The sequence below is a fragment of the Sprattus sprattus genome (assembly GCF_963457725.1).
Source record: "Sprattus sprattus genome assembly, chromosome: 2".
Taxonomy (NCBI): Eukaryota; Metazoa; Chordata; class Actinopteri; order Clupeiformes; family Clupeidae; genus Sprattus; species Sprattus sprattus.
In genome coordinates, this window is record NC_137921.1 from 64,562,876 (window position 1) to 64,588,664 (window position 25,789).

Below are 25,789 nucleotides of genomic sequence, written 5' to 3' on the forward strand. Positions count from 1 at the left end.
TACCAGTATATTGTTCTGTATGGATGCACATGTCCACACTTGTACATTATATCTCATGTATTCTCATCATATCATAAATAATATGGAGCCACTAAAGCTCCTACTTGATGGTGCATTTCTGACAGGCAGCCATGACATAATCAAGAGGTACACAACATACTGTACATTCACACACTTCCCCTAGGATCATTCTAGAATGCCTCTGATCTAACCCATCCACATCTCCAGTGCAATGGCGTCACATTAACAGTCTGTGTCAAAACAGATTAATATACATCACTGTCAACATTAAACACATCCATTTGCCTATAAAAAGGCATTAGGACAGATTTTAAGAAAGATTTGGTCCCTGAAATCAAAACAAACAAACATGCACGCACATATGCACGCACAGACAGACGCACAGATAGACAGACAGATGCACAGACAGACAGACAGACAGACAGACAGACAGACAGAACATCTTAGCATTAGCATACGTATGCTCTGCAGTGTAAACTAGACGCACATTTTGTGTTTACATAATCCTGTGTATGGCGCATGGCGCATAGCTCTGAACTCCCTCACCCCTTTACCCGCAGCAGCATTCACCCCCCCCCACCCCCACCCCACCCCCGCCCGCCTCAGATCTCCGTCAGCGTCAGGGAGAACGTGCCCCTCTCCTCCTTTAAGTCCATCTGGAATGTGTCTTCGTTGGAATAGTGTTTCACTATGTTGTCGTCCATTTTTACAATAATCCTACAGACACAATAGAAAGATGTTTTGTTACTCACTACTTCTAATAAAATTAACAGCACTTGAGGGGATATGTTCTACTTCTATGGATTTACATTTGTACATATTTATTTCTCATTGTCTTACCCTTTTTTGCATTTCTTGTAAACATTTAACACTTTTTCCACCGGCAGCTTGTATTTGTCTGAAATCTGCAAAAACAAAATAAAAGGTTTTACGAAATCAGACAGGTTTAAGATTTGCACATGTTATCATTCTTTACATGCAACAACATTAGAATTAATTTATGAATGTATGAATGTTATGTGCATTAACTATACCCTTCTCAGAAGGGAAAACCTAAGGTAGATGGGCAAGCCCGGATCATTCCACTCTATGGAATGAGAGCGTGGGGTATTGCAGCTTCCGTTTGAACGCAAACAGGAAGCTGTTCTTTCTATCAGTCACATGGGGGGGGGGGGGGCATGGGGGAACCATATACTGAAGGCAAATCTGTGGCACGGACGGCTAGTTAACAAAACACAAATGAGTCAAATAAACATGCCAATGTGGCTTATACTCTTCCTGCCATCCTGGCAGTATTACTGGTGTATATTGAAGCCACTGTGGCAAGCAAACAAATACCCAGAAACCAGAAGGAATGATTTGAGTCCACATGCATGCAAGCAAACACACACACACACACACACACACACACACACACACACACACACACACACACACACACACACACACACACACACACACACACACACACACACACACACACACACACACACACGCACACACACGCCCAAAGCCTAAGAGCGCTGCAACAAAAATATGCCCATGCATTCTGACACGTCCACACATGGAAACAAAAGCAAAGGCAAAGATGTAATGAGAGCCCTATGGACACAGTGAGGCTCTGGCAGTGAGGGGCCTGTAATGATGTATGTCTGCCACTCATAGCCTGCAGCAGTCTACACAACGTACACATGTGCATACACCAACACCCACAGACACAGACACAGCAGCGTGTACATCAACACCTCGGAGCTAGTGTGGGCTCTGGGCTGTCTGTCTTGTCAGGAAAGGATGGTGCTTGAGCATGGCCTCAAACCCAGGAAACACACACACACACACACACACACACACACACACACACACACACACACACACACACACACACACACACACACACACACACACACACACACACACACACACACACACACACACACACACACACACACACACACACACACACACACACACACACACACACACACACACACACACAGGTGTATAGTGCGCCCCATGGACACACGTGTGGGGTCTGGCAGCAGTGTGAGATTCTGGAGCGTGTCGGCAACTCACCGACTGCAGCAGGCCGAGCAGAGTGGGCGTCCGCAGCAGCAAGGCATCAAACACCTCGTCTGTCTCCTGACGCACGTACAGCAGCACTGAGAGACAAATACACAGACGTTTGTACCAGCACACACACACACACACACACACACACACACACACACACACACACACACACACACACACACACCGAGCCATTTTGCTCTCATCATAGCATAGCGCGATATAGCACGGTATAGCGCGCACACACACACACACACACACCACATATAGCCATAAGTTAGATCATCAAGGCGTGGCATGGCGCACACACAAACACACACACACACACACACACACACACACACACCATACACACACCATATGTTGCTCAGCTGGAACTGTTCTGGGGGTGCAAAAATTAAAAACAAACAAACAAAACCAGCTATTTAGTGGGAGAGTAATGATACCTTTTCTTAATTCTAGGATTTCTGTGCGTTTGCTTCTTGTGTGTGTGTGTGTGTGTGTGTTTGTGTATGTGGGGGAAAGAGTGTGAGGTAACGGCATTGCTGTGATACTGCTATCGTTAAAGAGTGCCCGAGTCTAATTGTTTTTATCGGGATGTCAGGATGTTTGTGCGCTGCTCGGTATGCCTTTGGGTGGGACTTCACACAGGTGTGTGGATGTCTGCTGGTGTTGTGCCCCAGCCCTCATGTCAATTAGGTCAAATTACACACTGAGATCATTCTGAGAAAGAGGCCTTACACACACAAACACACACACACACACACACACACACACACACACACACACAGAGAGAGAGAGAGAGAGAGAGACAGAGAGTGAAAGAGACAGAGAGCGAGATAGAGAGAGAGAGAGAGAGAGAGAGAGAGAGAGAGAGAGAGGGTGGGAGGGATGGAGGAAGGCGAGAGAGACACACACACACACACACAGAGACACTTAAGACACGCCCTCTTGCAGCTGGGAATATGCTTCCACATACACATGGTCACACAGAAGAAACTCAATGAACCCCTGCTTTCACAGATGGAGAGCGCTCTGAATTATTCATTTTCTCCATGCTTTTTAAGGTTTCCATCCAAGGGTGTTGGCCGCAAGCCTGGGCAAAAAATAGAGTCTAAGAGAGAGAGAGAGAGAGAGAGAGAGAGAGAGAGAGAGAGAGAGAAGGAGAGAGAGAGACAAACAGAAAGAGAGAGAGAGACGGAGACAGTGAGAGAGAGAGGGAGAGAGGTGAGAGAGCGAGACAGTGAGAGAGAGAGGGAGAGAGGTGAGAGAGCGAGACAGTGAGAGAGAGAGGGAGAGAGGTGAGAGAGCGAGACAGTGAGAGAGAGAGGGAGAGAGAGAAAGAGGGAGAGACAAACAGAAAGAGAGAGAGAGAGAGAGAGACGGAGACAGTGAGAGAGAGAGGGAGAGAGAGAGAGAGAGACAGAGACAGTGAGAGAGAGAGGGAGAGAGAGAGAGAGAGACGGAGACAGTGAGAGAGAGAGGGAGAGAGGTGAGAGAGAGGAATAGGGAAAGGAAAAGAGACGGACAGAACAATTACGGGAACAGCCCTCTGCACCTGAGTGTGAAAGCCGATCCGCTTCCAGGCATCGCAGAAGAAAAAAATACTCTGTCACGTTCACCAGCAGGATGCGACAACAGAGAACCTGACTGTGTGTGTGTGTGTGTGTGTGTTGGTGGGTGGGCTCCCAACCTGCCTGTTTGTGTGTGTGTGTGTGTGTGTGTGTCGGTGTGGGTGGGTGTGGGTGGGTGTGTGGGTGTTTTTCCAACCCTGCCTGTCTGTGTCTGTCTGTGTGTGTGTGTGTGTGTGTGGGTGTGTCTGTGTGTTCCTAACCTGCCTGTCTGTGTCTTTGTGTGTGTGTGTAGGTGTGTGTGTGTGTGTTTGTGTGTTCCCAACCTGCCGGTCTGTGTGTGTGTGTGTGTGTTCCTAACCTGCCTGTCTGTGTCTTTGTGTGTGTGTGTGTGTGTGTGTGTGTGTGTGTGTGTGTGTGGGGGGGGGGGGGGGGGGGGGTGTGTTCCTCACCTGCCTGTCTGTGTCTGTGTGTTTGTGTGTGTGTGGGTGGATGTCCCAAGCATGTGTGTCACTGTGTCTCTTTGTGTGAGCAGAGCCTTGCTAATCCATGCCTGTGTATGTGTATGTTTGTGTGTGTATGTCTGAGAGAGAGAGAGAGTTTGTGTGTGTGTGTCTGAGAGAGAGAGAGTATGTGTGTGTGTGTTTGTGTGTGTGTGTGTGTCTGAGAGAGAGAGAGAGTGTGTGTGTGTTTGCCTCTCAAGCATGTGTCTCTCTTTCAGTGGGGGATCTGTCTTTGTGTATGTCTATTTTTGTGTGTTTGTCGCCACGTCTCATTGTGTGTGTTTGTGTGTGTGTGTGAGTAGGAGCATGTGGGTGTGTGCAAGCATTTGTGTCTTCGTCTTTGTTTGTGTGTGTGTGTGTGTGTGTGTGTGTGTGTGTGTATGTGCCTGGCTGCTTCTCATTGGGAAGGGTTGTCTCCTGAGCACATAATGCTCTCTCTCTTTCCCTCTCTGTACGTATCTATACATGTGAGTGCATTTGTGTCTGTGTATATGTGCGGACTTTGTAGTGTGTAGTTGTCATTCTGTATACCTTTAAGTCTCTTTGTATATATATTATATATAAATATATATACACACATATATATGCAAATGTATGTGTGTGCATATGGCTGTACATACTGTATGTCTCCCTTATTATGAGTGACTGAGTGACAGACAGAGAGAGCGAGAGAGTGTGTGTGTGTGTGTGTGTGTGTGTGTGTGTGTGTGTGTGTGTGTGTGTGCGTGAATGAGTGTGTGCACTGACTGGGAGTGAGTGTGTATGTGTGTGTGTGTGTGTGTGTGTGTTTGTGTGTGTGAGTGTGTGCACTGACTGGGAGTGAGTGTGTGTGTGTGTGTGTGTGTGTGTGTGTGTGTGTGTGTGAGCGAGCGGGGGCTGGGCCACGCTGTTGGGCAGCATGTGGAGTGTGTTTACATGCAGAGGAGTCAGCTGAGCTGCATGGGAGCCAGCCAGCTCTCAGCCCCACCCACAGCAACCCAGTGCACTCAATGCTCCCTCCCTCTCTCCCTCCTTCCGTCCGTCTCTCTCTCCCACTCGCTCGTACTCCCTCCCTCCCCCCCCCTTTCCCTCCCTCCCTCGTCCTCCTCTCATTCGCTCACTCGCCCCCCGCCCCCTCTCTCTCTGCCGCTGTCTCCCCTCCTTTGTTTTCAACCGTCTCTTTTCTGTGAGTCTAGCGTTCTTTGTTTACAGCGTTTGGCCGTTTTAGACCTCTGTTCCTCTTTCTCCGGAACCTTCCTCCGGTCTTCCTCCTTCCCCCATTCAGCTTATCTGTTTTTCATTTCAGTCACCCTTCTGAGATTTCATGAATCTTTAATACCAGACTCTGTGTCGCTGGTTCTGCTCCCTCTCCCCGCCTGTCATCAATCTGCGCTCTAGAAATTGTATTTTGGCTAACCTGATTGGATTTCTATTTATCTCATGCAGGCAGCTACTATGAACTCGTGTGACTTCTAACTCCAACCGTCTGTCTCGCTCTCTCTGTCTCGCTCTCCCTCCCTCCCTCCCTCCCTCACATTTCTAACCAATGAATACTGGGCTATGTCCTTATTTCACCCACTCCGCACGTCTCTCACAAACACACACACGCACGCGTACACAAACACACACATGCTCATTCAAACCCACTCACTCTCTCTCTCTCATGCGCACACACACACACACACACACACACACACACACACACACACACTCTCTCTCTCTCTCACACACACACACACACACTTTCTGTCCCAATGCGTACCTCTCTCGGGTTCGTCGCGCCTGGCTCTCTTGCTGGGAGTGCAGCCAAACTCCTCTGCTGAGTAGGGCGCTCGCCTCTCTGCCACACTGCAGTGGGGAAACACACACACACACACACACACACACACACACACACACACACACACACACACACACACACACACACACACACACACACACACACACACACACACACACCCACAGACACACACACAGACACACACACATACACCCCCACACACACACCCACAGACACACACACACAAGCACACACACCCACAGACACACACACACCCACAGACACACACACACACACACACCCCCACACAGCCACAGACACACAGACACACACACACACACAGAGGAGAAGGTGGAATTATTGTCAGCACAAAGCCCACAGTCAATCACTTGCTTGGAAAGAAACGATCATCGATTTGCCGGGCAGCAGAAATGGGTGTGATGTATTTAGTCTCTTTAGAGAAGAAATAGGCTGAGAAATAAGTTACAGGAAATGTCTTTTGAATGAGGAACTGTGTAATCATTTTCCGTGTCAATACGTAATTGCACCAGGGAAATGAGAGGTAAAAGACGTGGCAGGACAGAGACAAAGCCAGAAACAAAAGAAGCGTACCTTTGGCTTCCCTCGTCCACGGGAGTGCCCTATTAGAAAGACACAAAATGGAATGTTAAAACCCTGAGGGGAAAATCATGACATCATGGTTTGGTTCCCCTCATTCCCCTGAAGCTTGTACCAGGACCCTATTGGACCTCCCGAACCTGTGCCTTCACACACAACACACGCCACTTTAAGCAGCAATACGGAGTTCTGTTCCAAAACTAGTAAGGTAACTACCTAAAAGGCATAACAAAAAACCTTGAAAACACCACCAACAACACAGCTGACACTAATAGAAGCTTGCCAACACACTAACTGGTGTCTTTTGGCAGTTTAGCTGGCAATGTTATGCGTGTTTAAGCCCGTCTTCCATTATTGCAGGGTATACCAGCTCATTACACAGAACTACATAGGGCATATCCTGGATGGCTAGTGGGGAAGACACAGGTGTTTATCTGTCCTTCACATGACCAATTGCTATCAAACTTAATTTGAAGATGGTAACAAAACTAGCTGCCTATAAAACCATATCTCAAAACGTGTCAAATTGTTGCATAGTGTTACTTTAATGCCCACAACTAGGAGCAGAACACAATTCTTTACCCATGTTGGCTTCAGTCACCATAAATACTTCTACTGTTGTTATCATGACTGTTGCCAAGAGAGCCCTGAAGCTTGCCAACGCTGCTGATAATGTGTCTACATGAATTGGTATTGCACTCACATTTCCCCACGCCAACCAAACCAGTAGTAGAAATATGCTGGTTAATTATTTTGTTTGCCCCCATTTATCAGAAGCACGTTGTTAAAAACACACTCACATGTCGTTGAGTCGTTGCGTAAAGCGCCTCTGGGATGAACAGGACAGGCTGTGTCGCCATGTCACTCATGGATTTGAAGACTGTTATGTCAACATGGCTCTGCTGCACGGCGCCTTTGCTACCTACGAAAAACAAAAGCAAGGGCGTCATCAAACACGACCACTGTTAGCTACCAGAGGTGTAAAACCGGCTCAGCATGTGACTCCTTGTTTGTTTACTATGATAACATGAGTGAAGGGGGTAATTAGCTACAGCCGCCACAGAGCTCTTCAGATGTTTGCACTAACCTGCATCTTGAGAGGTTAAGAATGCTTACTTATAGATGAACTTATACTTATAAGTTAAGTATAATGCATACTTTTTTATATTTAGAGTATACAATTATTTGCCTTTAAATATGTGCACTTTGTGTATGTGTACAAAATTGGCAAAAACATTCTGTACATCACTGTTATGAACTATGAGTATGGATTCCTTTATGAATCTGTGTGAAGTGTGTGTGTGTGGGTAGTCTTTATGGTAACATAGCTACCTGTCCTTGTGTTGCCACCGTCCTGGCCACGTCCCTTGCGGCGCATCACCTTGCGTTCCTCGTCACGGATCTTGCGCTCAGCCCCCTTGTCGCAGAACACCTTAATCTGGACGTAGGCACGGTGAAGCAGGAGCTGGTCGCCGTGGTTACTGCAGCTGTAGGTGTCAATCTGCAGGTTGAGGGGGAGACCCTTCACCCCCTTCTGGGGGGAGAAGTCTGTGCTCAGACAGTTCACTGAGACATATATCTAATGATGGAAAGGCACAGAAAAGAGACATTTAGAGGGAAACAAAAACATATGGCAATTGGTTCATTAAGTGACAATAATTATTATTTCAAAAATAACCCCCAAAAAGATATGATATTATATTGCACACATTTAATTCTTTCATTTCACCCTTTGCAAACCCACTGTTCAACAGGTAAAACTCTGAAACGATTTCACTCCACCACACAATAACCAGTATTAAAAGTACTTGAGATGCTTTTAAAGGCTGTGTCTCCCTCCAATGGCCGTTGTATGAAACTACATTTCTGCACATTACTCTGGATATGTATGTTGAGCAATAAAAAAAACAATCAATATCAATATCAATCAGAATCAATATTTGAATTGACGGCATAGTTAAAACTATATTCATTTGAAAAGTGAAGTTTCAACAGACCCATTAATTGGAGAAGGTTCTACAACCAGATATTTACGCATGTTATAGTAAGTGTACGTCTCCCTCATTTGGTCCTCACATGCCTCTGCCACACACTAACATCACTTATACACACATCACTTATACCCACCTCAAACACAGGAGAAATAGGTCATGCAGTCTCATTATCACAGAGATTAAGAGATCATCCAAGTGAAATTGAGAGTGGCTATAGATAGGCACGCTGAATGCCCAGTATACTGTAGGCTTCTAAAAACATTGAAACCCTGTGGGTGTGTGTGTGTGTGTGTGTGTGCACGCTCAATGCCCAGTATACTGTAGGCTTCTAAAAACATTGAAACCCTGTGGGTGTGTGTGTGTGTGTGTGTGTGTGTGTGTGTGTGTGTGTGTGTGTGTGTGTATGCTCAATGCCCAGTATACTGTAGGCTTCTAAAGACATTGAAACCCTGTGGGTCAGTGGCTCCTGTGGGCATCTGCTGGTTCTGAGCCGGTAAGCACAACGACTTACTCTTGGCTCATCCTTGGTGTTCCACGTGAATGAAATGGCATTGAAGGAAATGTCCTCAATATTGGACACAGTGCTGGCACTCTCCTTGTAGTCAGCTGTGGACATTAAGAGATGAAAACGGTTAGTCATTTAAAAAAAAAAAAAAAAGCCTGAGGGCCAAAGCCAAGCTAGGCAACAAGGTGAGTAAGTAAGCAGAGTATTCTGGGATTGGAGGAGTATTCGCGCTGGTGGTTCTCGTCATATCAAAAAGATGAGGTAGAGTAGAAGTAATTATCTAAAAATGGGTGCGAATGAAGAGATCATCCAACATGTCCTCACCGATGTCGATACAACGCTGTTTGGCTGAGGGCTGTCTGCTGTGCCAGAACTTCCACGACTTGAGCTGCTCGTCCACACACTTCTCATCGAACACCACCATTACCACACTCTGAGGGACAGTACGTGCACACACACACACACACACACACACACACACACACACACACAAACACACACACACACACACACACAGGCTTAGAACCAGTTGTTGTGATTAAATGAGTAAAACTATTTTTTCATCGCTTTAAGCCTAGTTTAGACTCATGCAGCCCTCTGAATTTGAGTTAAAAAAAAATCAGTCTACAACTACTTGATGAGTAAGAATCCAATTAAACCGAGGGGTAAGGTGAAGTTGTATAACATTCTTACATAACATATGTCAATATGCCATATTATAGTCGATATGTATATGTATACATATGTGTGTGTGTGTGTGAGTATGGATAGATAGATATCTCAAGATAGATAGATATCTCAATTTGCCATATTATATTTTTAAAAGTGGTGGGCCAAAGCACTACTTACTCGCACAGTAGTGCTGGGCTGGGGCTGGGCCATGGAGCCACTGTGACAGCGCAGGCTGATGGGGTAGAAGTGGCCCTTGTTGAGGTAGCTCATCACCCCACTGCTGTTCTTCTGGGACAAGGAGCGAGGGGCCTCAATTGTGTACTCATACTGGTGACTGAAGAGGAAAAATGGATCAGGGCTCACAATGTTAATGCTACATCTACTTCTGTGGAGTGATGCAACACGTCACTGTTAAGGCCCCCACATGGTTGTCCGATCGAGCTCTCCGATCCGACGAGGCACGCCCTAAAACGCCCTCCTTGAAGTGGGACCACACCTTTGAGCACCTCGGAGAGCCATCCGAGGGTCTCGGATGGCCTCTGGAGCACCGCTTGAATTTTCTCACTATCCGATCCGAGCTCTCCGACACCCCTGGCTAAAATCACGTTTCCTGTTTTGTTCCCTATATGACAGCACCGCCGTTTTTTAAAAAAATCGCTGAGAGATCGCTGGGAACCTGGGGCTGGAGTTCCAGTAGTATATTAGGAGTTGGAGGAAGATCAGGGACAAGTTTGTAAAAATGAAAAAAACTATGAAGGGCACCAGCGGCGATGCAGGAGGAAAACCGACATCTCCCTTCTTCCTTGCTCTATCGTGGCTCTCGCCGCATATAAAGCATAGGGAGACGTCGTCTAATTACAGCAATAATAAAAACATTTCTTGGTTTTCGAACAGCCTCTTTGTGTTCGAGTTAGCAGAGCATGCAGTGTTAATGATTACATTGTAAAATAACCTGAATTGTAGACGTAAAAAAGCAGAACTGTTTGTGAGGTATAATAATAGAAAATATTCGGCAATAACCGCGAGCTTGGTCATTGTCGTTAGTAATTCATTTCACAACAACAGCCTCTGATCATTAACTGAAAATACACAGGATAAAAACAAACGATTTCTTATTTTATAGTTTGTTGTTGATGATGTAATGGCCTTGTAACATCATAATAAACCGTTGGTAATCTCCACAGCCCCTCGTAGAACCATGCAGGTAGAGGTGAGTCGTACGATCATCAGATTAGAAAGGGCGTGTCTCTCGTGAAGTCGTACGAGGTGAATTGGATAACCATGCCGATGCCTTTAGGCTAGTGAGTTTGAGAGGCCGCACTACCTATCGGTCTGTCTCAGTGGGACTTACCTGCCGAGCTTACTGACGTGAGAGTAGCTTCCGGGAGAGAGGGAGGAGATGTGTGAATGCAGGTCGTCAGGGAGGGGGAACACCTAGGGGAAACAAGATTGACAGCATGCCTCAGAGATCCATGATAATGAGATCCAAACAAAGACAGTTTCACTTCTTTGTAAAACTTGAATCCGTCACATTTTATGTTTCCATGTGTTGTTACTTCAAGAAAACAATAAAAACAAATTTGAAAAAAAAAAAAAAAAGTACATTGAGAGCAACTAAACACCACAACAAATTCCTTGTATATGAAAATGGACTTGGCCAATAAACATGATTCTGATTCTGAAAAGAAAAAAGGCAGTTTCACTGTGGAAAAGCACTGAGAGGACCGCTACACTGTGGTGAGTTTCACCTGTCCATTTTAATTGTCAGACTCAGTCCTTATCAGAGCATAAAAAATACATATATAAAAAAAAAAGAATATAAAATTATATTTCAGTTTGAATGATATGGACACTGGGTTGTCTGTACAAATAGTGGAAATATGATGGGTTCTTCTCTGTTAGTAATATGTAAGGGATAACGGCCGACGAGCTGTGCAGTTCTACAAAGTTAATGGACGCTGCGGGGCAAAGAACTCCACGACGAGCACTCCACGGTGTGCATCTATACAAACTTATTGTACAACCCATTAGCCAATCAGAAAACAGTATTTCGTTCCAGAGGGAGATAATGGTAAATAAATCACGTAGTAGTAAATGTTAGTCGAGCAGGAGACACTTAGAGGTTCTATACCTCCTCTGAAGTCCCGCTGAGGCCCTCTGTGTAGGTGGAGTCTGGCGTCTGTGCCTGCGCTCGGAGGCTGTAGCTGGGGCTAAACTGGCGGCAGAACGCTGCAGCCTCTGACCGAGACCCCTGAGCAGCAGCGCCCCCTACAGGCAGGGACTGGGACGCCCCCTCCTGGCTCCGCAGGTAGGTGCTCCCGGTCGGGGAGTCGAAGGGATGATAGGCAAGGCTCAGCTGGGGTATGCTACTGAGGGGGACCGTCCTGAGAGAGGCCATTGACTGTGTGGGCTTTTGAAAGGTTCCCAGCTCTCTGGAGGAGGGAGAAAGACACATTACAATGGAAACATTGCATCTCACATTTTCTTTTGTTTTGACTTCTGTCAACCATTTAAGTGCTTTTTGCAATTGCAGAAGACAACTTCATGTCTTGGTTTACAGATAAATCAAAATCTCAAATATATCAAAGCAGACATACATGAATAAAGACAGTCAGAGTCATTGGAAAAGGCCTTACGTTAGACTGCAATCACTGTCTGCTTCTATCTTCACAGTTTTGACAATCTTCTCCTTTGGCACCTGGGGACCAGATAACTGATTGAATCATTGAATGAAAGCTTAGGTCACAACTTTAACCTATAGTAAACCTGGAACTTAATAACAGTGTTCTTATGCCAACTGGAATTTGAAAACATCTGGTGTGTTTTAACCATTTCTATTAAGTGTTTTAATTGCGTATCTTTAAAGCATGGCGTTTGATCTCTCCCCATTATCCAAACCTACCAGAGAACAACCATTACCTTATAGTAGTCATGAAGAACCATTACCTTATAGTAGTCATAGAGAAGGCTGAGGGCAGCTGCACTGTCTTCATCCCCATTGATGCTCATCATGGCTTTGGACGCAGCAGTCAGTGGATTCTCCAGGAAGGACCTCCAGGCCTCGTCCTCGTCCACAAACACCTGCTGCCGCTGGCCTCCGCATGCCGGGGACTCCCCATGGAGCACCAGGACCGTCCTCTCTCTGTGGACAGAGATGACCCATGAAACTAATCTTACATTTAGTAGACAGCTTCACCTGAAGCTATGTAATACCATGTCGTTCATCATATGTTCATCACATTCCACTGCCTCCCCTGGATGACATCTTTAGGACGCGCTGCCTCCGCCGAGCATGTGGCATTTTAAAGGATGAGACTCACCCCACAAACCATCTCTTCACCCTGCTACCCTCTGGCAGGCGCTACCGGGCCACTACAGCCCGCACCTCCAGACTGCAGAACAGTTTCATCCCCAGGGCCATCACAGAACTTAATATTCACACTACACTCCTACCCTCCACCCAGCAGCACAACTGCACTTTTGTTAGTGGTTGCACAAACAAATTTCGTTGTGTATCCAATGCACAATGACAAATAAAGTCTATTCTCTTCTATATGTGCTCACATAACACTCCCTGCTGTGCCGTGGCCTGATCGTGGCCTGATGATATTGTGCTATTGTGGAACGGTGCTGTAAGGGATCGTCTATAAACACAAGCCCCTATGCATCCTGCTTACACCTTAAACACCAGCCTGACCCCAGGCCAATGCCACAGGTATTTACACCACAGAGGCATCTTCATCTTCAAAACAGTTGAACATCGAGCTGCAATCTCAGGTGGTGAATAAGTTAATATATGTGCATATATTGTGAGGATTTGGGAATCAGCGCTCATTAGTGCTGATCAATGAGACTGCTAGATTAAGTACACCACCACGTGTAGAATATATTTGAGCTCCTCTGACTATCTTGTCACTGGCAGGATACAGGTCCTGCTCAACCGGAGTTACAGGTCTGCAGGCCCACCTGACTTTTAATGTCATCACACTGTCATCCGCTTCCCTCCCTTTCTGAGAATAAGCAACGGGTTCCCTATATATTTTTTCCTTGTACAGAGATGATTTCAAGACAAAGTATGGCTATGGCTTTCATTCCCTATTACACGTGTTATGGTAACTTACACAACCAAGTCCAACTATCAATGTTGAAGGCAAAACAATGTTCAGGCCTTTGTCTAAGTTAATTGCTTCGAATAATAAGCAGAAAAGCGAGTCTCTCTACATGTAACGTCAGACACATGGTTTTGCGATACAGCATTATGAAAATAACTAAAAACGTATGGGTACCCAAGGTAGACTATTAAATCAACACTTGATATCTGCTAGCCTACGAGTTGTTAACTACTCTTAAACGCACTTACGTGACATGGGAATAGCATATTGATTTGATATTTGTGAATAAAAATTACGATCATTTTAGATCAACACTGTCATTTGATCAAATTAAACATATGGCCATTATGTCACGACAGTCTACCTAAAACCCTATCAAGTCCATCATAAGGCGCATATGAACACTTCAGTGAGCATAACTTACTTGCCGTGCTCCTGAGTCATCTTATGTCGGAACCGGACTTTCTCGTTCGCGCTGTAAATCCAACCAGTCCTCTTCACAAAATACACCAAACCTGAATCCAACTTAGGATGCGGGCAGAAGCTACTGTAAATAGTGTTCCTCCTCAATGGGGCGAGGTAGCTTTTTAACCTTCAACAACTTCTGAGTGGAGAGGTTAGTTTTACCTGTGGTTCAAGGCATGCCTGAATACTAAGGTGTAGGCGGGGTTTCGGTGTAATTTCCATGCAAATCGAGAGCGCCTAAATCGCGAAGTCATGAAACTTCAAGTCTTGGGGGGTAGGGCAATTAGGCTACGAATGTGAATATGTCAGCATCGGGAGCAACTAGCCTCAGAGGGAGTGCAAATTGCAAATTGCATTTTCTCACGTTTGAAAAAATTATGAAATTTTCGTTTTTAAATGTCATGTTTATTTTCTCTAGCAAGCCTACGCGCTAATACATGGCCTGGCTGACTAGGGTAACAACAGCATGTATAGCCATAGCATGACATACAATATTCCTTTCAGAACCCAACATAAAAATAAGATGGGGGGGGCCGGGCATGGATAAATGACCGGAATAAAACTTGAAGTAACCGCTTAATAAATCAATAACTAAAGGTAATAAAACCAATAAACTAATAAACAACGACGGTACTTTAGGGGCGTAGAACTTGAATAAATATAGCAGAACCAAGTCAAAATGACACAGAAACAAACCGCGACACACTTGGATGTTTGTTACCTGAAATGGTACTTGGTTTATTACGGCCACTGGCTGCCGCTGGGTATTCATGGTGTTATTTTTAAGGGCGTGATCACCTGAGTTTCAGCAGGCGGTTATAGCTTCAGGCAACCCAAACCCAATTAAGGGGGGTGAGGGGCACGAGGACACATAGACGAAATAATTTCGATTTGAGATCAACAGTTCACCCATAATGAATACCCTACTGTTGTTGATTTATAATGGTTGATGGGTTCTCTCATTTTGGATGGTGGAGGTACAATATGTCAGCCTTCACATTGTTAACTTGACATTGTTTACTTGACTCATTTTTGGACATTACAGAGTTAAAAAGGGTTGACATTATTTCCACTGATTAAGTTAACTTGTTTGTGATTTCTTCCTCTATTTGCAAACTGTGTATTAACTTCATATATGATAAAAAGATGTTATAAATGCTGAAATTGTATTAAAATGTCAATGCAAGGGAGGATAGTCCCTCAGGGTTTAAAGGGGGCAATTTATGTGGTATTGCCTTCAGTAAAATCTAAAACATATTTAGATCAATTTAATCAATAATTTGATTTAATCAAACTATTGATTCCAGCAGCATTAGAAATGAACACGATCCAACCAGGTAAAAAGCAGTCAATGAAGTTGCCATGCTAAGAAAAGGTGTCTAGTCCCTTCACATTGTTCCATTTCCAGTCACCCTTTTCTTCTTTCCACTTTGTTTTGCCATTGATTTGTCTCTACTCCTCGCTTTAAACTGTGGTTTCCTCCGCCGGCGCTTTAAAAATCTGCGCTCCACCTTGAGCACCTCCTCGTGCATGGAGGACGGCTTCACCCTGAGCAGGAAGGAGAAGAGGCCCAGCAGCCACACGTACATCCTGGGTAGGGTGGGCTCCACCTCGGCGTAGTGGTCCTTGCAAGCCCTGATGGAGACATGAATGAGGCAGAGGCACAAAAATCAACAGGTTATCTTTCCTCTGTGACTTTCAGAATTGGCTTCTAGATACTCCTCAATTGTGCCTGCTGGTGACTGAACCCCTGACCAGGCACATTCATATGACATTCCTGGATGCCCCAGTGGCATATTCTTTCATTTTCTAGGTTGTTTGTGAAATACTGAATTAGTCTTTAGCAAGTTGATCATGAATGATTTAGGGTGGAATTGAAAGCAGAGACTGGACAGATCATAAAGTTAGCGGAGGATATATTTTTCAATTCTACCTTCCATTGTTTTCGTCAGAGAATCAGGTTGACACATAGTTACCATATAAGGCTATAAAAACATAAAATGTGATTACAGTAGAGCACTTTGGTCTAACCTTTCATTACACTTCCGCAGAACTGGATGCCAGTATTTCTCATTGGCAGTGACATGGGCGTCCCATTTTTTCTTCATGACATGGTCCAGTTTGGTCTGATGGAAGCTCGGGCCATCTGAATTCTCCCCTTCCCCCCAGCGAAAGATGAAACTGGAGGGTTTGGAGCTTGTCGGGTCTGGGGAGGGTCCTGAAAGCTTCTGGAAGGTCTTCTGCAGATGTTCTACCACCCCTGGAAGTGTGGTGAGGAAAAAGAGAGACATGTTTCCCAGTTTTGCAGCAGAGGACAATGGCAATGACAAAAAGTTTAGCTCTTGGTGCTAATGACACTGGTTGGAATTATGTCTTAGATGTAGTCTATTACAATTGGAATAGACCAGTCTACTGTATAAAGACACTCGTTTTTATCTATTAGTTGTATGTATGTATATATATATATATATGTATGCATGTATGTATGTGTATATGAAGATACACCAAGACACTAAATGCAACCTACGTCTTCTCTTCAGAGACTGAGTTCTGTCTTTCTTGCGGAAAATCAAGGCTTTGGAAGACTTCCAAATCTGACTGCAAGACGTAAATAAAGAAAAAAAAAAAACAATAAAACAGACTTCAAGTGGGAATGAAATCATTCCTCAACAGACAAGTGAACAAAAGATGACTAGATTATGAGGGAACTGTAAAATTATTCAATTAAAAGACAAATCAGTTTTTTCCTGCCCATTACCTTGCTGTGTGTTGCTCTTCTCTCTTCTTAGCTTTATCCAGGGCTCGCAGCATGGTCTCATACCACCACGTCAGGCTAAACCACCCTGTGATGACCAGAGGAGAGGAGAGGGACAGATTTATGAGCAGACTGTACTGGGAGTGAGACAGATTATTAACATATATTAGAGATTCAGACTGTTGGAAATTGACAAATGATTGAAATTGATTTCTGCCACTGATAAATACCTTGGCTCTCAATGTCAGCTAAATTATGGTCTTCGGCTTTTTCAGAAAATATCCTGAAAACACAATGATTAAAAAAAAATGTTAATTCATTTTCTGACATCTACTCTTGTGAGGAAACTAAACAAAACAAGCTGCCTTTGTTATTGTGAGCATGTAAGGAAATATTGACTGACTTTTCATTTTGTAACAAGCTATACTTTAAAAAAATAAAAAAATAAATTATCCAACCAAAAAAGGGTCTGTACTACTTCAGCTGAAGTATTCGTGAGTGTTGTATGACGCAGTTCCATGCTCTCCCATTTTTATGATTTTATTTTACATGACAACGTTACTTTATTAACGAAGCCATTTATGGACGCTGTCAGTTGGCATGATCGTATCGCTATGATGGGGGGGAAAAAAATGCTTAAATTGCATCTCGTGAAGTAAGACACTAATTTCCCTCTCCATGACTCACTCACCATTCCTTGTGATCGTTGAGCCTGAAGAGCAGCTTCATGGAAACAATGATGAGAGCACAGGCCTGCAGGTCGTAGCCGATGGGCGAATTCCTCTGGGCCTTGCTTGCATGATCAAATGTCAAAACGCTCTCCTCAGCCAGGCCTGATTGCGCCATCACCTTACATACCCAGTGGTGCAGTTCATCTTTAAGCCAGACAAAAGAAAGTAATGGACAGAAGATGAGAGCAATGCTGATGAAAACGATAAAATTAAAAGACTAGAGATGCTTTTCAGCATGAAAATGCGAAGTGTGATTTCTGAACAGCAGCAGAGGATCGCTAACCTTGGCCCCGCAAATGACAGATTGTACAAACCTAACACATGAGCACACAGCACACAGTAGGCTGTATGATTAATAAAACATTCAAAATGAGTTGGCAGTCTTCATTTATTTTGTACAATATAAGCTACATAATTAACCCAGATCAAGAATAGGGATAGTGAGCCAAGAAACTCACTCAGAAGAGAACACACACACAAGAAATACTCTGAGAAGAGAACACACACACAAGAAACACTCTCAGAAGAGAACACACACACAAGAAATACTCTCAGAAGAGAACACACACACAAGAAACACTCTCAGAAGAGAACACACACACAAGAAACACTCTCAGAAGAGAACACACACACAAGAAATACTCTCAGAAGAGAACACACACACAAGAAACACTCTCAGAAGAGAACACACACACAAGAAATACTCTCAGAAGAGTACACACACACAAGAAATACTCTGAGAAGAGAACACACACACAAGAAATACTCTCAGAAGAGTACACACACACAAGAAACACTCTCAGAAGAGAACACACACACAAGAAACACTCTCAGAAGAGTACACACACACAAGAAACATTCTCAGAAGAGTTCACACACACAAGAAACACTCTCAGAAGAGTTCACACACACAAGAAACACTCTCAGAAGAGTTCACACACACAAGAAACACTCTCAGAAGAGTACACACACAAGAAACACTCTCAGAAGAGTTCACACACACAAGAAACACTCTCAGAAGAGTTCACACACAAGAAACTCAGTACTCAGAAGAGAACACACACAAGAAACACTTTCAGAAGAGTTCACACACACAAGAAACACTCTCAGAAGAGTTCACACACACAAGAAACACTCTCAGAAGAGTACACACACAAGAAACACTCTCAGAAGAGTTCACACACACAAGAAACACTCTCAGAAGAGTTCACACACACAAGAAACACTCTCAGAAGAGTACACACACAAGAAACACTCTCAGAAGAGTTCACACACACAAGAAACACTCTCAGAAGAGTTCACACACACAAGAAACACTCTCAGAAGAGTTCACACACACAAGAAACACTCTCAGAAGAGTTCACACACACAAGAAACACTCTCAGAAGAGTACACACACACAAGAAACACTCTCAGAAGAGTACACACACAAGAAAGACTCTCAGAAGAGTTCACACACACAAGAAACACTCTCAGAAGAGTTCACACACACAAGAAACACTCTCAGAAGAGTACACACACACAAGAAACATCTTGTTCCATCTACAGCGGGGAGGTTCCCCAGTGTACGCACCAGGGAGGTTGGCCTCTGTGAGGTAGCGGAGGCTGAGCATGGCCGGGTGCAGCAGGCACGCTTCAATAATGGGGGGGAAGGTAGGGAGCTCCATCACTCTGGCCAGCTTCATCGCCTCCTCCTGCACTCGCCGGTACGAGGGGATGGACTACAGCGGAGAGAAGAGAATAGAATAGAATAGAATATATTTATTTGTCATTGCACAAGTGCAACGAAATTGAGATGGCAGCTCTCAAACTTCAGTGCTATTGAAAAATAAAAAAACAAAAACAATACAAATATATACAATATAACTATACAAATTTACACTATGAATACTCAGCTTAAGTAAAACAAGTAAAAAAAATTAAAAAAACACAAGACATATTACACATCAAAGAGACAAATACAAGGGTGCAGCCGAGGCATCACACAACAGGCCACACACACAACTACATTTTTTTTTTTTTTTTAATGGCATGCACACGTGCATGGTTTGTGAATGCACAATGAGCATGGAGCAGCACTCAACAGTGAAGTCATCTGCTCTTATCAAAGGACACACCAGCGTAGGCACACACACACACACAAACACAAAGGAACAAAAACGTCAGGGAACCACATGATTTAAGGACACACAGGCACATTGAAAAAGGTTACTGGCATAGAGGTTGTTTAACATGTCCTTAATGAACACTTTCAGTACTGTAAAATGTGGAACGAGCACATTTATGTCCTGAAGACATACAAAGAATGTACACAAGGGAATGTCCAGGCATTCCACTGGTGATGATGGATCATGGAACTGCAAGTCTTATTTCATGATGTACTATCTTATAATGCACCACGCAGACCACAACAGAACACGTTTCTGTCTGTATTTACAATGTAATCTGTATTTTCCTATTAACCTTTCCAATCATTTTCACAATCAGTTTGAAACTGTGACGCGTACAACTGTAATGTCTACAGGAAGAGCTTTGCAATCAAATAGGGATCTTTCCACAATAGTAATTTGAATATAGCAGGCTGCATGAGGGCTGCAGGAGGGGAGGGGTCCGCTCATCTCTATGCAGGATTCAGTAGTCCTGAGTTCCAGAGGGAGATGAGAAGAGCTGATATGAGATGAAGACGAGGAGAATAAGCATGCCTATAGGGGCGTGCCTGAGGAAGGATTCACAGGAATCGGAGCTGGAACAATCTTATGTTTGCAGAATGCAAATCTTGAGTCGTTGTTTATGCGGTCTACTTAAACATCAGTAGAAGAGAAACAGGAGGCCCGTGTAAAATATCTTCCTTCTAACACAACCTAGTCAGATACAAAATACTTAGCATAATAAGCGTCATAAGTGTACATAACGCTTACTTGTATCAACACATTCCATTAAAAGCCCAAAGTAAATATTGGTTAGGTGGAAGACGGCGGTGTGAAAAGGCTGGTAAGTAACATCTCACTTTAGTGCAAGGGCGTTTAAAGTCTTTAGAGTGAGTGTTCACTGTGGAATTTGAGAAGATGCTTCACACACCTAAGACCAAAGTAAACAGCTGCAGGGGGCATTTCATGCTCACAGAAGAAAAAAAACCTTGTTTCATAAGACTCCAATATTCAAATCCTTTCTTACAGATCCCATCTCAACACACATCTCTTACCTCCACTCTGAAGATCTGGGCATCTCTGCCAAACAGCATAATCTCTTCAGGAAACACATCATGGATATGAAGGTATGGAATATGCCTTTCAAATACAAATCTGCAACAAGAAATAGGCACACGTGCACACACACACACACACATATACATTCAATCAATCAAGGGTATCTGACACCTATAAGTGATAGAGACGGTGATAAACACAGAGACATTATTCGCACTGATAGTGCTTACACACTGGTCCACTCAGTTAGTGCAGTCATTAATGCATTCAGCCCAAATATGTCCTAGTCTATGGCCCCGTTTCCCTTGAAGCCAGGGTGCTGTTGGCTACACTCTAAGCTTATAAAGCCCAGTGGGCATGTACCTCAGCATGTGCTCCTCCCAAAATAAACACACACACACACACACACACACACACACTCTTCCTCCCTCTCTGTCTCTATACACACACGCACACGCACACGCTCACACACACTTCCTCACTCTTCCTCTCTCTCTCCACACACACACACACACACACACACACACACACACACACACACACACACACACACACACACACACACACACACACTCTTCCTCCCTCTCTACACACAACCGTCTCTCTCTGCTCTGAGACTCACCTCAGCAAATCGGCCAGTGTTATGGCCTCTCGCACCCACAGCAGTGCCAGGTAACACAGGGCAAGTGTCTTGGGCATGGTCATCAGGTTGTGGCTCCTCTTGAAGCGAGGGTTAGTGTAGCCACTTGTATCCGTTGAACCACTCCACACTGAGTGGCTCGAGGCCCCATCGTCACTAGACTGGCCTGCACAAGATGACAAAGGTTAACAAATAACACCAGTCCTTTTATAAACCCTGACTTTCAGAGGACCACACTAGAAGCAAAGATAGTGGATATAGCTCAATGCCTTAGTGATTTGGAAATCTGGTATCAGAATGCTGACTGATTGTTGAGGTATTATCATGCATACCTAAACCCACGTTCAGGTTCCAGTCCGGATTCGAATCCAGAGGTTTAGGCATCCATGGCATATTTGAATAATGTTATAACAGCATAACCCGAGCAACTTGGCAAAATTAAGTTGAAGACTCAAGGACTACTATCAAAGCCATAGCTTAACTGCAGATTGAAATAAACTCAACTTGTCTGGTTTATTCACTGGTTTTTAACAGAAGTTAAAACTTGTAATAAAAGTTACAACTTACAGATCACTAGCTACTAGCTAGCTGCTAAACTATAGCTTAACAGTTAACACACATGTATGTGTTTTTGTTGAGGAACAAGAGCATGTTGACAGAGTCTGGGTCAAGGGTCAAGACGAGCTCTTTCAGCTGATACAATGGGGTTTTTTTTGGACCTGAACCGAAACGTTTTTACAAGTCCAGAACCGGTCCGGTGTACCGATACGCATCCCTAGGTCTGAGCATTTAATGTGCGATGTTAAAGTACAAAACTGCTTTGTCAAAGTCAGAATCAAGACAAATGTACTGTCACACTAGTTTTAAGATATATTTGGGTTCTTTTTTAAATTTTTTTAATCTTGGTAAGTCAAATTTTCCTGTTCTGTTGGCAGATAATTTAGCTTATTTTAAGTTATATATTGTATTACTTTTTACGTGTTTTTGAAAGCTGAATTAATAAATGAATTGTCTACCTAAGGCCCTGTACCAGGTGAGTCCGTCTAATTCTATTGTTTTACTCAACGGCTGAATGCTGAATTCTACTCGCCAAATAAAGGCAAAATAATCATATCAATTCTGTTTTGAGCTTGATGGTTTTCGATGAAAAGAATAACCATGTGAAAGTTACTGTATCCTTTCACTCAACATCAACTCTTCAGGTGTGGTGAGAAACCAGCAAAGGGACCAAGGTGACACATACTGAGGCATTTAGTGCCTAGGGCTCATAACACAAATTCTTGACTTAAGGGAAAAGGGTACCTTTTCAAGTTACTATATGGTTATCTGCATGTTTCTGGGATCTGCAATAATCGTAAAAGGTCATTGTAGAGGCAGCTAGTTTGTTTTTGAGTTAATGCCTAGGCGATATCTGTGGGCGTTGAACGCCCTGGGAGCAGCACAGGTGCAGTGGCCCGCAGGCTGAGCGGTGTCGTACCAGCGCTCGCTCCAAGGTCCAGCTCACTCTCCGGGCCCGGGCTTGGCCCACTCTGCAAAGAGACATCAGTCAGAGCCACGGACTCCAGAGCAGAGTCCGAGTCCACATCCTGAGATGGATCCTGGAAATACAAAGGATACTGGGTCACAGACTGTACACCGCACAGTGGTATTCTTATGGTGATGTCACTGGCCACTGGTGACTACGCAAATCACTCACATAATGAGTTCAGCATGTTTCTGTCAACATCAATGCAAATGGTGACTGAAGCCCAATTTATGGTCGTCCGTTTACGGAGACACGGAGACACAGAGACACTGAGAGCCCTCTCTGACATTGCAAACCCTCTCCGAGCACCTCTCTGTGGCCTGACGTGCACCTCTCAAAATTGTGTAACTATCCGACTCTGTCAATCCATCAATACACCCCTGATAACCTTGAGGGTAGTAGTATGCCAACATTAGATAGTTGGCTCAGACACCTTGCTAATCCCCTCAGACATATTTTTCAGTTACAATAACTGGGATTTTACCTTGCACAGCGTCTATTAACTTTAAAAAAATCTAAACAAAAAAAAGTCAAACAAACAACTTTTATATACAAATATGACCATCTACGGAGTTTGGTCCGCCACCATATTAAAAAAAAAAATGCTTTGCAACACCCAACCCGTCGGAGAACCATAAATGAAACAAGTCCGTCCCGAGTCGGCAGACAGTAGTAACCGGACGGCTTTAGGCAAACTTGCATAACGCAGTTATATGCCTACAGACCCTGGTATGGCAATGGCACGGAGGTGATTCTCCGTTTTAAATGTCATTGTAGCATCCCAATTTATTATTATTTTTTTTTTAAAGGTAAAACTGCTAATCCTATCCCTAACCCTGAAGTACAATTCCTACATAATGCCACTTGAAGGCCCGTTACAAAGACAATGTCAAACAGTGAAAAAGCAGATCTACATGCATATCCTGTGTAATGTTCTAGGACCTGTTTTGTATACCGTTAGTTGGTCACATTCTTAACTCTAACAACACAATTAAATCTGTCTTTATCTAACATGAATACATTTGTCTCTTATGTTTAGGTACAAAACTGATTTCACTTACTGCAGATACTCTCCCAAGGTTAATTTGGTTTTGTGTAAATGCTTGTTGGGTTTTCTGGAGGTACCTCCGCCAAAGATTCCGTAAAACATCATCCTAAAAAGAATAAAAGAAAAACACACCACTCAGCTCAACACTCTAGACAATTTTGTATTTTTTTTTTTATATGTAGCTGCATTTATCTAAACTAAACTACTATACAATTGTGATCCATGGGAGGCAAACCTTAAACTGTGGACAGACTCCTAAAGCCAGCAAAGCATCAGCTTGGTGTGTGAGGATGAACTGAAAGCCCTCAATGACCATCCATTCATTCCCAACCCCTGGAGGCATAGGCATACATATACACACACACACACACACACACACACACACACACACACACACAGCGAGAAACAAGAGGGAGAAAAATAGAGATATATTATTGTGTTGTTTTTATTAGTATTTGATTAGTGTCATCACCAGACATCTTAGTCTACCCATAGCTAAATACACACAAATACTTTGTAACAGTTTGGTACAGATGCAACCATAGATTCACAGATAGAAACACAACAAGACTGTGCTGTCTGATTTGAACACTCTCTGATACAAACAGACAAACAGATTATGTTAGAAACACTACAAACACCACTGGGTTTCAACAGGTGATTTGAACTCAGAAGACATGTACACCAAACAAACCTTTTTCATTCTTTTTTAAAGAACTTCGCGAGAGGGTAGTCACGCGACTGCTAGTGGACAACACTTCAGTCTCCTCAAATTCTCTCACTCTCTACGGGAAAAGGAACATCTCGTCAACATCTATGCATGTCTTGGAAGTACGATACTGGTGCGTATACATTACGTTAGCTCCAACGTTTAACTGATTATGTTGCAAACAAATACATTTGTTTAGAGCTAATTCACAGCACTCACCTCAATTATATTGTGGCAAGACCTGCAGTAGAACTGCCCAGAATCGGACACACCCCAGTCCACCGCGGAGCACCGTTCACAAGGCACGCTGTAGCCACGCTAAAGAGAATCAAGAGTCAAAGTTATATTCATGTTAAAGAGGGGATGAAAGCATTTAATACAGAAAACACTGCCGCTATTGCTTCTCTTGCTAAATGAAACGGTAGCTAAGACAAGGAAGCTATGCCATAGACCAAAGCATGGCTATTGGTAGTTTAATGTTTAAATAAGATAGTCATATGATAACTGTTGTGTGACTTACCGTTAATTCGGCGTCCATTTCCCCCAAAAGTATAAAGGCTACTTGAGGAAATTGCTCTTATCGCTCATGTGAGCATTTTCCACGTGGGAATATGTCAACAATGGTTCTTCCGGGTGTGTTGCAATCCGGAGTATCCGACAGGAAACATTCTAGCTAGATTTGGGATTATCATATCAAACGTTGGACCAAGAATGTTTATTTTATTTTCACCAGGACTCATCATCGCCATGACAAGTAACTTTTAAATTAGGTATAATTCTTATCATTTCACGTCTACATTTTTAAACCTGATAAACAAGTGTGTTTATCACCTGCAGCTGTGAGCACTTCCAACAGAGGGCGTTTCGGACCAGGCCAACAGTTCTCTC

At 43.8% G+C, this 25,789-nt stretch overlaps 2 protein-coding genes across 2 annotated transcripts; both read right to left on the reverse strand.

Moving 5' to 3' along the window:
• Positions 1-623: 623 nt before the first annotated feature.
• LOC308383124 (grainyhead-like protein 1 homolog) lies at positions 624-14,266 on the reverse strand (the record flags this gene model as incomplete). Its single annotated transcript, XM_080860719.1, has 15 exons — positions 624-738; positions 862-926; positions 2,095-2,180; positions 5,904-5,989; positions 6,534-6,562; positions 7,340-7,461; positions 7,872-8,118; positions 9,045-9,139; positions 9,363-9,471; positions 9,888-10,044; positions 11,062-11,144; positions 11,842-12,142; positions 12,347-12,408; positions 12,657-12,852; positions 14,247-14,266. The coding sequence occupies 15 exons, from the start codon at positions 14,264-14,266 to the stop codon at positions 624-626; spliced, it is 1,773 nt and encodes a 590-aa protein (XP_080716845.1).
• A 1,227-nt stretch (positions 14,267-15,493) lies between these two features.
• On the reverse strand, positions 15,494-25,439 carry taf1b (TATA box binding protein (Tbp)-associated factor, RNA polymerase I, B; the record flags this gene model as incomplete). The annotated part of the gene is made up of 15 exons (XM_080860363.1): positions 15,494-15,922; positions 16,319-16,547; positions 16,815-16,885; positions 17,046-17,130; positions 17,273-17,325; positions 17,734-17,917; positions 19,347-19,494; positions 20,976-21,075; positions 21,602-21,785; positions 23,097-23,217; positions 24,206-24,298; positions 24,428-24,525; positions 24,887-24,977; positions 25,121-25,219; positions 25,422-25,439. 15 exons carry the CDS (start codon positions 25,437-25,439, stop codon positions 15,676-15,678), a joined length of 1,821 nt encoding a protein of 606 aa, XP_080716489.1. The 3' UTR covers positions 15,494-15,675.
• Between the last annotated feature and the right edge of the window lie 350 nt (positions 25,440-25,789).